We start from the raw sequence: 12,855 nt of genomic DNA on the forward strand, positions 1-12,855 counted from the left end.
CCTCATTCCACACACCACACCTCCGGGCCTGCCTGGGAGGGTTGCAGACAGCTTTGGAGCCCGAGGCCACCAGGAGCATGGACAGCCTGTCCCTCCTGGCAACAGCTCACTGTCCTCAGAGAGCGGGGTCAGGAGTCACGTGGACAGCGAGTGACAGACCCCATCTTCACCTGCAGTGGGTAAAGCAGGTACGTGGGGGAGCGACGCTGGAGGCCTCCTGACAGGTGAAGTCAGAAGGCGTCCTAGCTCCAGGAGTACGGCAGAGCTGGTGGCGCGCTCTGCTGCCTGGGCCCTGCCAGCCGTCCCCGCCCCTCCCAGCAGAGCAGCACTGCAGACCGCGCTCCCGAGCTGCCTTGGCCGCAGGATCAGGGCCTCTGGCAGTCCTGTAATCATCTCAGTGGCAGACTGAGCACGTCTGGCCAAGTCTGTAGCTTTCTCTTTTTATCCTGAGCTCACAGAAAATAAATGAAGCCCAGAGATTTCCAAGAAAGTGAAGAGAACAGTAAATGAGTCCATTAACCTGGCATGTGCCTGCCTTAGCCCCCCACCCCCGCTCCCGGACTTGCCACGGGCCCCTGGGCAGACAGATGTGCCAGGACTCAAGGTCCAGGGTATGAGAGACTTGGCTGTGAGTTCATCTGGGACTGGGGGGCTGGGGCAGGGTCAGCAGATAACAGCATTCTAGCGCCACCGCTGTGTCTTCCCTCCCCCAGCTTCCCCACCTTCCTCCACTCCCAACCTGCACACAAGATCTTGTGCAATGACAAGGAAAGGGAACATTCAGTGCCAGACTTTTAATTACACTTGCTTCGGGCTGCTGTCCTCTGCCAAACGGCCACTTGGAGAGTTCTATCACGCCACAAAGCCAACAAGGCCCACTCTGGTGCCTGTGCTGGGTACCTGGTGAGGGTGGGGCTGTTCTGGGAGGGGGCTGGGCACAGGTAATTCCCACTGGCGCACCACCTTGTTCAGCCCAAGTAGGCCAAGTGCAGCCCTGAGCTGTAGGGGGCAGAGTCCAGGGAAGGCTGTAATTGGCTAGGAGTTTTTAGGGGGTGGGGCAGAATGGGGGGGGGGTGTGTGAGTGATACTCTGGGGGTGTGGCCAAGCGTGAGAAGTACAATAATGTCCACAGCACTTTACAGTTTACAGAGGGGTTTCACTTTGTTGAGCTTGCTTCATCCTCAAGTCAGCCCTGTGTAGGGGACACAGGCTCAGAGAGGGGAAGGGACTTGCCCAGAGGCACACAGGCAGGAAACCAGGACTGGAGCCCTGGCCTCTCACTGCATCCAGCAATGTCCATGAGGGGAAAGGGCGGATCCCGGCTCAGGGCAGCACCGTGGTGACGCTGGTGAGCACCACGTGCTCGGACACCTTGGACACGGAGCACCGGCTCTGCAGGGACAAGGACTTGTGGCTGGCAGAGGAGCGAGGACCCAGGCCGGGCAGGCAGCAGGAGAAGGCGGCTTTAAACTGCTCCCGGAATTTGCCTTGGTTGGGAGACAAAAGACACAGCCATAAGGAGATAAATGCACTGGAAGAGGCCTCGAGCACAGGGACACCCACACAGCTCCAGTCATGCTGCCTGTGAGGCGCTGGGATGGGGGCCGAGCGGGCTTGGGAGCCCCAGGGCGACTTTGGCTCTGCCACAGCGCAGCACCAGAGGCCCCGAGCAGGTTCCCAACGGCATGAGAACAGTTGTCATCTGTTTCCTTGACTGCTCTGGCTCAGGGGCCTCGCGTCACCTCTGGCCTCACTGATGTGTAGGTGGAAGGGCTCGGAGCTCACTCATGTGCTAGGCTTTTCCCAGCTCTGCCCTCGTACGCGGCAGTCACGCTGTGCCAGGCACTGTGCTGGGTGGCTCAGCTCCTGTCCCCCAGGGCGTCCCAGTGCCGTGAGAGGTTGGAGCCCTTTATCTTCACTTCACAGATGAGCTACAGGGGTACAGAAGCTTGCCCAAGGCCACCCAGCTGGAAGCTGAATCCTGTTCTCATTCCAAACCCTTCTCTTAAAGGGGAAGGCGGGAGCACCGCACCACCTTGTTCAGCCCAGGTGGGCCAGGGACACAGGCCTTGCTGGAACCTGAACTGCCCCGACCTCAGTGTGTCAGTCTGCCAGCTTCTCCGGGGCCCAGAACACAGCAGGTGCTCAGTGAACGTGGGCCCCCCAAGGCGTGTGCATCAGAGGTCTGCCCACCCTTTGCTCCCCACAGGGCTAGCGCTCCTGTTTCCTTCTCTGAGCCGGATGCCAGCTGACCAGGCTTTGTCGCGTAACTGGAATCTCACTGGGAGTGAGACCATTGTCCCCTGATCCCTTCTTTAACCTTTCAACTGTTTCTCCAAGATGACCAGCATCTCGGCTGGGACAGTCATGTGGACTGACTGCAGAAGCCTAGGCCCAGGTCAGAGGCCTGGCGAGTTACACTGCTGAGGTGAGCCAGGGGCACCAGGCCATTGCCACCTGGGACCAGGAGCTAGAGGAAGGGGCGGGGCCTAGGCTAGAAGTCGGGGTAAGGGCATGGAGGCCTGGACTTCCAGAGGGGAGGTGGAGTAAGTGTCTGGTGGGTCCAGGGACAGTCCCTAGGGTTCTGGCCACTCTGCCAGCGTGAATCTGGCTGGGCAGGGGAAGCCCTGCTCTGGCCCTGGGCTGCTTCTGTCCGTGACCCTCTCTCTGCCCTGACCCTGCTTGCTGGTGGGCAGGCGGACCATCTGGGGGAGACAGTTGGTTCCACCTGTGCTCTGCCTCCCAGACAGGGGCTCAGCTCCTGCCCTCCACTCCCACAGTCTGCCTGCCTGCCCCCGGCTGCTGGTCACTGAGACCCGGGTTCCCAGAACAGCTGTCTTCTCTGCCATCCGTTGGGCCTTGGGTTGGGGGACAGGGAGACCATGGTCCTGGGCTCCGCTGCTCCACCTCAGCCCACTCACCGCTGAGGAAGTTGTAGATGATGGGGTTGGCGGCGCTGTTGGCGTACACCAGCCAGTGGGAGAAGGTGAAGCAGGCGTAGATGGCCTCTCGGTCGCTGGCTTGGCGGAACATCCCGAAGACCCTAGGGGCCAGGGTGGGGGACGGTCAGGAACTCGGTGGCTGCGCGCGCATGTGTGTGTGTATGTGTTTATGTTTGTATGTCTGTGAGTGAGTGCGTGTGTGTGTGTGTGTGCGCGCTCACAGGACTTGTGCCAGCTCCTGTTGCCCACTCTGACCACCAGGTGGCACTTTGCTGGGATCACGTGGATCAGAGACATCACCTGATTTTCAGTGAGGGAAACAGGCTCGGAGAGGCAAAGTGACAGGTGCAAGACCACAGAGCCGGAAGCGGCCAAGCACCAGCTGCGGTTGAGGTGGCCTCCTGTGCGGCAGCCCTGGCCCCTGGGGGCCTTCTTGGGTGTCCCCGTGTGCCTCTGCCTCCAGCACCCTCTCTTCCTTCAAGCCTCCGCTCAAGCTCACTTCCTCAGGCCTTTTCTTTTGATTCATTGACAAAAGCCATTATTTCTAAAAACAAACAAAACCAAAAAGCCCACCAACCGCGTTGTCACGCTGTCTTCCTAGCTCATTGTTCTTCCCGGCAACCACCACTGACCGACACGACCACGGCGTGGGTTTCCCTTCCCTCCAGGAAGGCGGGAATGTTGTCCCGCGCACTCTTGTGCCCTGGGTTCCCAGCCGCGACAACTGGGCGATCGCCCGCATGAATGTTCTCCGTGGCCCTGGGAGGGCAGGACTGCTGCTCCGCTATTCCCGTTTTATGCACCAGGAGACCGAGGCCCGCCCCTAGGTGGCGCTGGAGAGAAGCCGTGCAGCAGGCAGGCTCCTTCCTCTGTTCCCCGCCCCTGCCTGTCCACCGTGGGCCTCACCTCTTGAGGACGTTGAGGACACTGATGGGCAGGTAGCAGAGGGCGAAGACCAGCAGCACCACCATCAGCATCTTGGCCGTCTTCCTCCGGGCTCGCATCTGTTTCACCTCGGCCAGGAAGGCGCGGGCCCGGGGCTGGGGCTCTGAGCTCAGGCCCTGGCCCTGGTCGTCCAGCTGGTCTGAGGGCCGCTTCCAGTTGCGCACCAGGGCCGAGGTGGTGCCGGGGATCTGTCCGACACACACACAGCAGCAGGGGCTTAGCTCCTCAGGGAGGGGCTGTGCCCCAGGGCAGGGGGAAGGTGGGGAGTCCAGCACTCGTGATCTGGGCTTGGCCATCGGCCGCTTTCCTTTGGCCCATTGCGAGTGCACTGGCCACGTGCCTCCGGGAGGGGATTGCGGGTCCTTAGTTACAGATGCGGCACCTGAGTCTCAGGTGGGGACCCTTGACCAGGCCCTGGCCACAACCTGGGCTCTGACCATCCTCCCGGCTGCTCCTCTGTCCTTAAATCTCCTTCTTCAGGGGAAGGAGTGGGGGTGGTGGTGAGTTGGGCCAACCCCTGACCATGAGGAGGCCTGATCAAGGGGTGGGCAGGGGAGCAGTGTGGAATGGCCTGGGCCTCAGAGCGTGGGTCCCCGCCTGGGTCAGTGGCCTGCTGCCTGTGCCTGGAATAGCCACAGACACCCCCGAAGCCTCTCCCACTGCTGGACGCCCTAATCGCCCCACACAGGGCTCAGGGAACTCTGGGTTCGGACCAGTGCAGGCATCCGTGAGCTGTGTGAGCTCATGGCCCTGGTTTCCCATCTGTCAGCTGTCTGCCCTGCTGGACGGGGGACGCATGAGAAGCAGGTGGCACGTGCTGGCACACTGCGAGGCTGGCCAGCCAGGAAGGGCCCTGCTGAGCTGGGTGTTCCTCCATGGCCGGGGCTGGTGTGACCACTCCGCCCCTGCCCCCTGCGTGGCCCGAGTGTGCAGGTCAGTGCAGTGACACGTGACAGCCCGCAGCGCGAGCATTCCTGCAAGGGCCTGGCCACCCTCTCACCTCCTAGGCGTGCACTTGGAACTCGCTCCCACTAGCACCATGGGGCTCAGAGCATCTCCTTCCCACAGAACCCGTCCACAACACCTGCTGCGGGCCGGTTCGTCATGGGGGAGAGGAGGCGGCCCTGAAACCAGAGGACTCTGCCTCTCAGGGGCCTCAGTGAGGGGCTGCCCCTCCTCGGCGGGCGGACAGAGCAGTGCTGTTTCATTGTTAAGAAGTGGGGGCGAAGCAAGCAAGGCTGAGCTGCTGCCATCGTGGGGCTACGAAGCTGAGCGCCGGCCCTGCACGCGTCTGCGAGTTCCTGGCTGGCTCCTTAGCAGCCGAGGGATGTGAGGGATACTGGGCCTCAGTTTGCTCACCTATTGAGTAGAGGGTAAGATACGTGGTCCAGAGGACACAAGACCGGCTGGGCGTGAGCAGCCCAGCCAGCACCAGCTCCTACCGCTAGAAGGATGTCAGCTACTGCTCCGTGCCATGGTGCGTGCTGGCGCTTTTGGCCTTGAGTCTGTGACCTGTCCCTGGGCCTCGTCTCTGCCTAGCTGAAGGCAGAGCACTGTCTGCCCCCTCCCAGCCCAGACCCAGCAGGCCTCACCTGGCGGCCCCAGAGCTTGCGGAAGATCTGGAAATAGGCCATGGCCATGAGGCCCAGTGGGGCCAGGTAGGTGACAATGAAGAAGCAGCTGTGGTAGATCTTGGGGTACAGGTCGTCTGCAGGGGGCAAGGGACACAAGGTCAGGCCAAGGCTGGGAGTCCCCGCCTGCCCTGTCAGCAACGCCGCCCTGTCCTGACATGGGCCACGGAAGGCCCAGAGGGTCCCGCACAGCCACCAGGGCAGAGAGGCCCTGGTGTTGTCCCGCTTGCCAGTGCCCATCCTGAAGAGACTCCTGGCAAACGTATATAAAAAGGGGCACCCTCTTGGACTTACCCAGCCTGGCAATGCCCCAGATTGAGAGCCCACCCTAGGGACCTGTGCCCCAGAGGTGCCCACTTCCGGGATGCTTGCCCAGGGGCCCCCACCATTACCTGCCCAGCGCTCATCACAGACAGACAGGAGGCGGGTGCGGTTGGCCAGCTCGGGCAGCACGCTGCTACACTCCATGACAGCAGCCTGAGGCACCATGACAGCCAGCGACACCGCCCAGATGCCGAGGATGGAGCCGCGGGCGCGCCGGGCAGTGCTCTTGAACAACAGCGGGTGGCAGATGGCGTACCAGCGGTCCAGGGCGATGGAGCTGAGAGTCAGCACGACCACTGACACGGACACGGCCTGCCCGGCGGGGACACAGTGTCAGCCCCTGGGGGCTGCCCAGCGACGTGGCGGGTGAGCGAGGCGGGGCGTCACAGCCCAGTGATGCCAGACCGCCAGGTGCAGTGCAAGCTCTGACTCCATCACTTACTGGCTGTGTGCATTTGGGCAAGTCACTCACCCTCTCTGAGCCTCACCTGCACAATGGGAGTATACCGTCCACCTGGCAGGATTCTTGGGAGGATAAAGGAAATCATGGATGGTAAATGTGAGTGTGGGATGCGGCATGCAGTCAGGGTGCCGCTCCTACAGAATTAGAACTTTCTGGGTACCAGGTACTACTCTCATAGTCTTCACAACTCCCCAAGGTGGAGCTAGTGCCCCCATGTTACAGACAAGAAAACTGAGGCACGGAATTCCCTCACCGGTCTGACTTGATGCTCAGACACCAGTTAACCAGTTGAGTGGAGAACCTCCAAACAATGGGACCATCCAGGAGGCATTTCTGCCTGCCTGGGCGCCATCCCTCCCAGGCCATCGGGATACACTACTGCAGAGTCCTCACGCTGAGAAGCAGAGGTGAGTCTGGGCCAGCTGTGGGGTGGGCGTTGCCTCCAGGGGTGGGCCCTGGCTTTGGGGGTGCAGGCAGGTGCACCCCCAAAGGGACACGAGAGGTCCTCCTTCTGCCCTCTCACCCCATCCGGACACTGTGCTCCCCACCACTGCAGGGAGAGGGACTGGTCAGGGTAGAAGGAGGGGACCGCTCCCCTGGGGGCTCCCCACATCTGCCCTCCTTGGGATCAGGGTGTAGGGTCGTGTCAGTGTCCCTGGGGGTTTCGGTCTTTCTCCTCCACCATGAGCCAGGTCCCTGGGGGTGACTGTAGGAGCCTGTGAGTGTGACTGAGCGGGGGGGGATCACTGCAAGAATGTGTGGGCCTGAGTCCATCTGGTGGCCTGCTGTCCCTGGCAGTAGGGGACCACACTGCCAGGGACCTGAGCCACTGTGGCCTGTCTCAAGGCCGAATTATTTGACAGGCAGAGTTAGACAGGGGGAGAGAGACAGAGAGAAAGGTCTTCCTTCCGTTGGTTCACCCCCCAAATGGCCGCTACAGCCAATCTGAAGCCAGGAGCCAGGTGCTTCCTCCTGGTCTCCCATGCGGGTGCAGGGGCCCAAGCACTTGGGCCATCCTCCACTGCCTTCCCGGGCCACAGCAGAGCTGGACTGGAAGAGGAGCAGCCGGGACTAGAACCCGGCACCCATATGGAATGTTGGTGCTGCAGGCGGGGGATTAACCAAGTGAGCCACGGCGCTGGCCCCGTAACGGGGTCTTGAGGGGTGCCCCGGTTGAGCTCACCTGTAGATAGGGGATGACCTTGCAGAGGGCATGGCCAAAGAGCCAGGATTCCGTGATGTCTACCAGCAGACTGGCCGGCAGGCAGATGGCTGTCACCAGCACATCGGCCAGGGACAGGTTGACGATGAAGTAGTTGGTGACCGTCCTCATGTGGTGGTTCCGCCACACGGCCAGGCAGACTGCAGGGTGTGGCTAGGGTGAGGGGCAGTGGGTAGAGCCCCACCCATGAGCCCTCCCCCGAGGTCCCCCCAGCCCGCAGGAGGCAGGGAGTGGCAGGTGAGGCCCAGGACCCCCTAGAGTCCCCAGGGGAAGCCTGAAGCACCGCTGGGCGAGGCCTAGACTTACCCAGTGTGTTGCCCACCAGCGCCACGAGGAACACGGCCACATAGGCTGCGATGAGGACCCACTCGTACTGCTTAGGGTACAGATAATCACGCCACAGGTAGCGGAGAAACTCGTCTTCATAGTCTGGAGGCCTGGGGGACGCCTGCCTGCTGCCAGCAGGGACCCCCGTCTGGGCCCCTGGGGTGGCCGAGGGCTCCATGAACTCAGGGGTTGCTGCTACCGACAGACATCCCGGGCTCTGTGGAGGGAGGGGCCCAGGCCAGTCCTCAGCCCACTTCCTGCACGGGCCCGAGGTTTGCACCCAGTCTTTAGGCTTCCGGCCCCAAGCCTCCTGAAGGGAGGGGGCAGGGTGGGGGCACTAGGGAAGGCACCAGGCCCTTTGCCTGTAAGCTCTGTCTAGATTCTCACAGCTGTGAAATCAGTGGACGAAGACAGACCCGGGGTGCAGCCCAACTCCATGCAAGCTGCCCTGTGTCACTCACCTGGCCTCTTTGCGCCTCAGTTTCCCTATCTGTTCCATGAAGTACCTACCTCACGGCGCTGCAGTGAGGAGTAATGAGCCCCAGGGCAAGCCAGGGCTTCACCCCCGGCCCCGGGCCTTGGGGAGACGGGCTTCACGGCCAGCAGCCACCGTTAGGCAAGAGCCCTGCTTTACAGGGAGAGATGCAAGCTCAGAGAGGTCGCGCCTCCTGCTCAAGGTCACTGTTACTGAGCCAGGTCTGTCTGAAGCTGCTGAACACCCCAGGCTGGGAGGGGAAGCCATCCCGACTTTGAGTGTTCTTGGATCAGTTCACACCCCTTCATTTTTGGTTGGGAAAAGGGTCATGGGGGGATGTTACACACACACACACACACACACACACACTCCAGAAGGGGTGCGGGGAGTGCCCAGGCCCCATGCTTGGCACCCATTGAGTTCCCGCGGCCGCGCTGTCCCCCCGCGGCCGCCAGGGGTCGCTGATCCGGCGCACAGGCCACTTCCCATTCATAAATCCGGCCTCGCTCCCGGCGCCTCCCTCCTGCAGACCCCTCCCTCTCGAGCTGGGCCCGGACGACCCCTGACGCGGGTAGCAGGCATGACGCTCCCTGGAGACCCCTGGCGGAGGGGGAAGGGACGCCTTTCCACTCCGCCGAGTGCCAGCGGACCCACTCCCTTCGCGGGACCTGCTCTTGCCCTGGGACCTCCCAGCACCTCGCGGGCTGCGGGGGCTGCGGCGCGGGGAGCGAGGGGTTCGGCAGGAGCCCTCCGAGAGGTGGGCAGGGCCGGCGAGGGGCTCAGGCTCCAGCACCCAGGTTACCCGCCGAGACTCCTGGCTCCCCCAACCCTCACCGCGGGTCCCTTGGATCCCCCCCATCCCGGGCCCGGGTGGTCCCTTATGCCCCGCACCTGTTGGTTTCGGGACGCAGGCGTTCGCGGCCGCTGGTCCCAGGCCCTTGCGCCGGAGATGTTGCCTTCCCGCGGAAGAGTCTGGGCCCCTGGGCCCCCTCCCAAGGCTGCGCTGCCTCGGCTCTCTGGGCTGGGCGTGAGCCTCGGCTCCAGCTCTGGCTGTGGCTCGGAGCGGGCTCCGCCGGGCTGAGCGCCGCGGGGAGGGGAGCCCCCAGCCGGCCTCGGCTCCTTGTCTCCCGGCCCCGAGACCCGGAGGGCGGAGGGACGCGCTCATCCCTCCTCGCCGCCCCCTGCTCGCTCGCTTGCTTCCCACCTCCATTCACACCGTCCGCATTCATTCAACAGTTAAGCCCCCCATTCAGGGCGCGCCTAGTGGGTGCCTGCGCGCCCCGGGCGGCTTCGGAGAGCACAGTGCAGAGGTGGATCCCGGCCCCACCTCTCCCCGCTGCCTCACCTGGCTGACGAGGACGGAGGCACAGGTGGGTCACGAGGGTGAGAGGGTACCCGCTCCGCCTCTGCCGGACCAGGTAGCTGTGGCCAGCCACGCACGCCACACAGCCCTGCGCGCTAATTCCACCTGCCCCCACATCCTGCTCGTGCATCCCTACTTTTCCTCTCCTGAGACAGGGACGGGAGCTGGACAGAAGAGGGGGGGCCGGAAAGGCTCATTAATTCAGCAAATATTTACTAAGCCGAGTCCCAGGCAGCGAGGTTCCGATAGTGTCAAGGATCTTACCCAGTCTTCACACCATCCTGGTGAGGCAGTTGTGATTGTCTGCATTTCATAGCCAAGAACCCTGGCTGTGCAGAGGCCGAGCTGGAGCTCAAACCGTGCTCTTCTGAGATCTCCAGCCCCTACCCCCCACCCCCGCCACACAGAGGCTCCCTGCCCTTCAGAGGGTCACTGGGGGTGAGGGGAGGCAGGTGCACAGCCAGGCCGTTAGCCTATGGTATGAGTGGAACCGGGACTGCGGGGCCCAGAGGGGCAGAACAACCCAGCCAGGGCCCCGGAACAGGCTCCTGGAACCTGAGCACCTCTGGGGAGACCTAAGAAGGAAGTCCGGCAAGAGGAGTTAGGTATCGCAGGAGCTGTGTTCAAGGTGGAGGAAACAGCAGGTGCAAAGGGGTCTAGGCTGGGCCCTCGGAGGACCACAGGTAGCTAAAGGGTGACCTCCTGGGCATCCACCAGTCACCCTGGCCATCCCTGCCTCAGGACGGTTCTCGCCAATGTGCTGGACCCCTTCTCCCTTCCCCCTTCCTTCCTGGAAGGCGATCCCCAGGGTATGGCCACCATCCTCCCTGCGGAAGCCCCCTGAGGGGCGCTGGAGATGACTGTGAGGCACAGAATGCATGGGAGGGGAGCAGGGGGCCCAGGGACGGGGCCTGTGACCTTCCCTTCTGCAGAGCAGGAGGTTGGAGCTAAACCTGACTCAGACCGTGGTGGGCGATGGGTCCCAGACCCCTGTGACTGCAAAACTCTGTCCTGCCTGCCCTCAGTGGTGGTGGAGGCAGGGGATGGAGGAGGGGACTTGAGAGAAGAGGGCTGGCTCGTGCGTGTGTGTGTGTGTGTGCGCGCGCGCGTGCGTGTACCCAAGTGAGGGTTGTGTGTCGTTGTGAGACTCTGTGTGTGTGTGTGTGTGTGTGCATTTACATCTCTCTCTCTCTCTCTGCCCGTGGACAGGAGACAGGCTCTGGGTTGGAGACTGGGAGTCACCCGGATGGGATGTGTTTGTCTGGGTTTGGTGTTTGTGTCTTTAAGGAACGCGTGTGGGAGTTGTGTTGGTCTGTCTGTCTGCGTGGGTCTGAGTGTGCAGCGGTGGTTTTGCGCAGCGCTGGCCTGCGTTTTCCTGTGCGTGTGGCATGTGCGTGTGGCATGCCTTTGTGTCCAGGGCTCTGTGAGTGTGTGAGGCGGGAACTGGTGTGTCTGCTTCCATGCGATGACTCATCTTATCCCCCCTCATCACCGCCCCCACCAGGACTGCCACCGCTTGCTGTGTAGGGGCTGGGGAAGGGGCTGAGCACGAGGGGGATGGCAGCAGATCGCGCAGGGACACTCAGATGATAGCTGCAGCAAACAAGGTGCAGCCAGTGACGCGGAAGGTGCAGATCCACGTGTGAGTGTGTGTGTGAGTGAGTGTGTGGGGGGGGGGCGCCCACTGAGCGCAGCACAGCCCGGGCTTAGAATGCAGCACAGAACTCCAAACCCTGCAAATCAGGGCCTCCCTGGGGTGGAGTGAGCAAAGGACCCCAGGTGTCCCCAGATCACTATAGATGGGCATTATTACACACATGTCTGTGTGGGGAGGGAATCCGGGCTGATGATCCCCCCGGATCCCGTTTCACAGAGCTGCACCCCCTCCCCTTTAGCTCCTAGAATCCCTAAGAGGGCTACTCCCCAGAACCATGGGTCCTGAGCGGCTCCTCTGCTTCAGGCCCTGGCCGGCGGGAAGCCCCTGGACCCCAGGCCCTCTGGGCCTGAGTCTGAACAACTCATCAGGTATTGGGCGTGGGTGGGCTGGAGCGACACCCCTGGCTGGGTGCTCAGAGGACTTCCTAGGGGCCCAACAAGGAGCTGCGGCTGTTTTGATCTCTGGGAACTCCTGGCCAAGTGCCTGTGCCCAGGGGTCAGCCCCAGGGAGCTCAGGTCCTCCACCTCCAGGCTGGGCCCTCAGCCTGGCGCCTTCTCTGTCCAGGCAGGGCCTGCCTGAAGCCTGGCTCTGCCTGAGCTGTCTGTCAGCCGGGGCCCATGCGACCTTTTTCCTGGAACCAGCCGGCCCCAGCCATGTTGATCTAATCCCAAGCCTCTGAGCCACAGGTCCCTGTCACATCCATCTTCGCGTGTCGGCCATGGGGCACTGGCCCCAGTGCTACCTCCCTGCCCCCCCTCCCGATTCCATTGTGACTTACAGTAACCCCTGTCTGGCTTGGATCCAGTAATTGACAGGTAATTGGGTTTTCTATTGCTAATGCTGCTTCAGGGCTGGGACTGCAGATTGGAAAACTCTAGACAGGGCAGGGGAGAATGGAGATGAGAAAGAGACACCGAAGGGAGGGGTGCGGCCCAGGGACACCCGTGGGCCTGGAGAAGGGGCTCTGAGGGCTGAGCCCAGGGAGGTCACTGGGGCGGCTGTAGTTTTGGGGTCCTTGGGCCCTACAGCACCGGCCTCTGGGAACTCCTGGCAAAGGGTTCATGCCCAGGGAGGGACCCCAGAACCCTGGTCCTCCACCTCCAGGCCTTTGTGCTTCTTCTGCTCAGGGGTGGCCCCTTATTCAGGTGCAGGTCTCTTGAAGGGACCAGCATCCGCTGGGAGAGCAGGGGCCCAAGGCTCAGAGTCAGGCGTCCGTGGTGACAACGAGGGCTAGAGCACACCTTCCGGCCAGGGCCAGAGCTGTGGGGGGTGGGGAGGGATGGGAGACTGCAGCCTTCCAGCTGTTCCCTCACCAGCACTCGGCGAGCACTGGAGGCCGGCAGGCTGCGGAGAGGAGACCCCGCTGGGCGGCTGGAGACCCTCTGGGTGCTCTCAAAATTGTTAGGAGTCCGTACATCCAGGGGAGGCAGTGGGACGGCGTTGGGACTGACAGTGACAGTGTCCCTGAACCTAAAGAGAAACGGAAGCAACACTGCAACAGTGTGG

General features: G+C 62.5%; 1 protein-coding gene across 1 annotated transcript; it reads right to left on the reverse strand.

The window, feature by feature from the left end:
* Positions 1-1,224: 1,224 nt before the first annotated feature.
* On the reverse strand, positions 1,225-9,411 carry HCRTR1 (hypocretin receptor 1). The gene is made up of 8 exons (XM_017350268.3): positions 9,221-9,411; positions 7,834-8,071; positions 7,489-7,667; positions 5,911-6,154; positions 5,480-5,595; positions 3,849-4,075; positions 2,922-3,043; positions 1,225-1,487 (listed from the first exon to the last, which is right to left on the reverse strand). Exons 2-8 carry the CDS (start codon positions 8,030-8,032, stop codon positions 1,324-1,326), a joined length of 1,251 nt encoding a protein of 416 aa, XP_017205757.1. The 5' UTR covers positions 8,033-8,071; positions 9,221-9,411; the 3' UTR covers positions 1,225-1,323.
* Between the last annotated feature and the right edge of the window lie 3,444 nt (positions 9,412-12,855).

This window comes from Oryctolagus cuniculus, chromosome 7 (genome assembly GCF_964237555.1).
Source record: "Oryctolagus cuniculus chromosome 7, mOryCun1.1, whole genome shotgun sequence".
NCBI lineage: Eukaryota > Metazoa > Chordata > Mammalia > Lagomorpha > Leporidae > Oryctolagus > Oryctolagus cuniculus.

Bases quoted from the DNA above. Each gene is read 5' to 3' on its own strand.
- HCRTR1 (XM_017350268.3), bottom strand. From the start codon at position 8,032: ATGGAGCCCTCGGCCACCCCAGGGGCCCAGACGGGGGTCCCTGCTGGC. The intron at 6,155-7,488 runs GTGAGCTCAACC...CCCGCCGGGCAG, and splicing joins AGGTCATCCCCTATCTACAG to GCCGTGTCCGTGTCAGTGGT. The intron at 5,596-5,910 runs GTAATGGTGGGG...TGCCCCCTGCAG, and splicing joins CTGTGATGAGCGCTGGGCAG to ACGACCTGTACCCCAAGATC.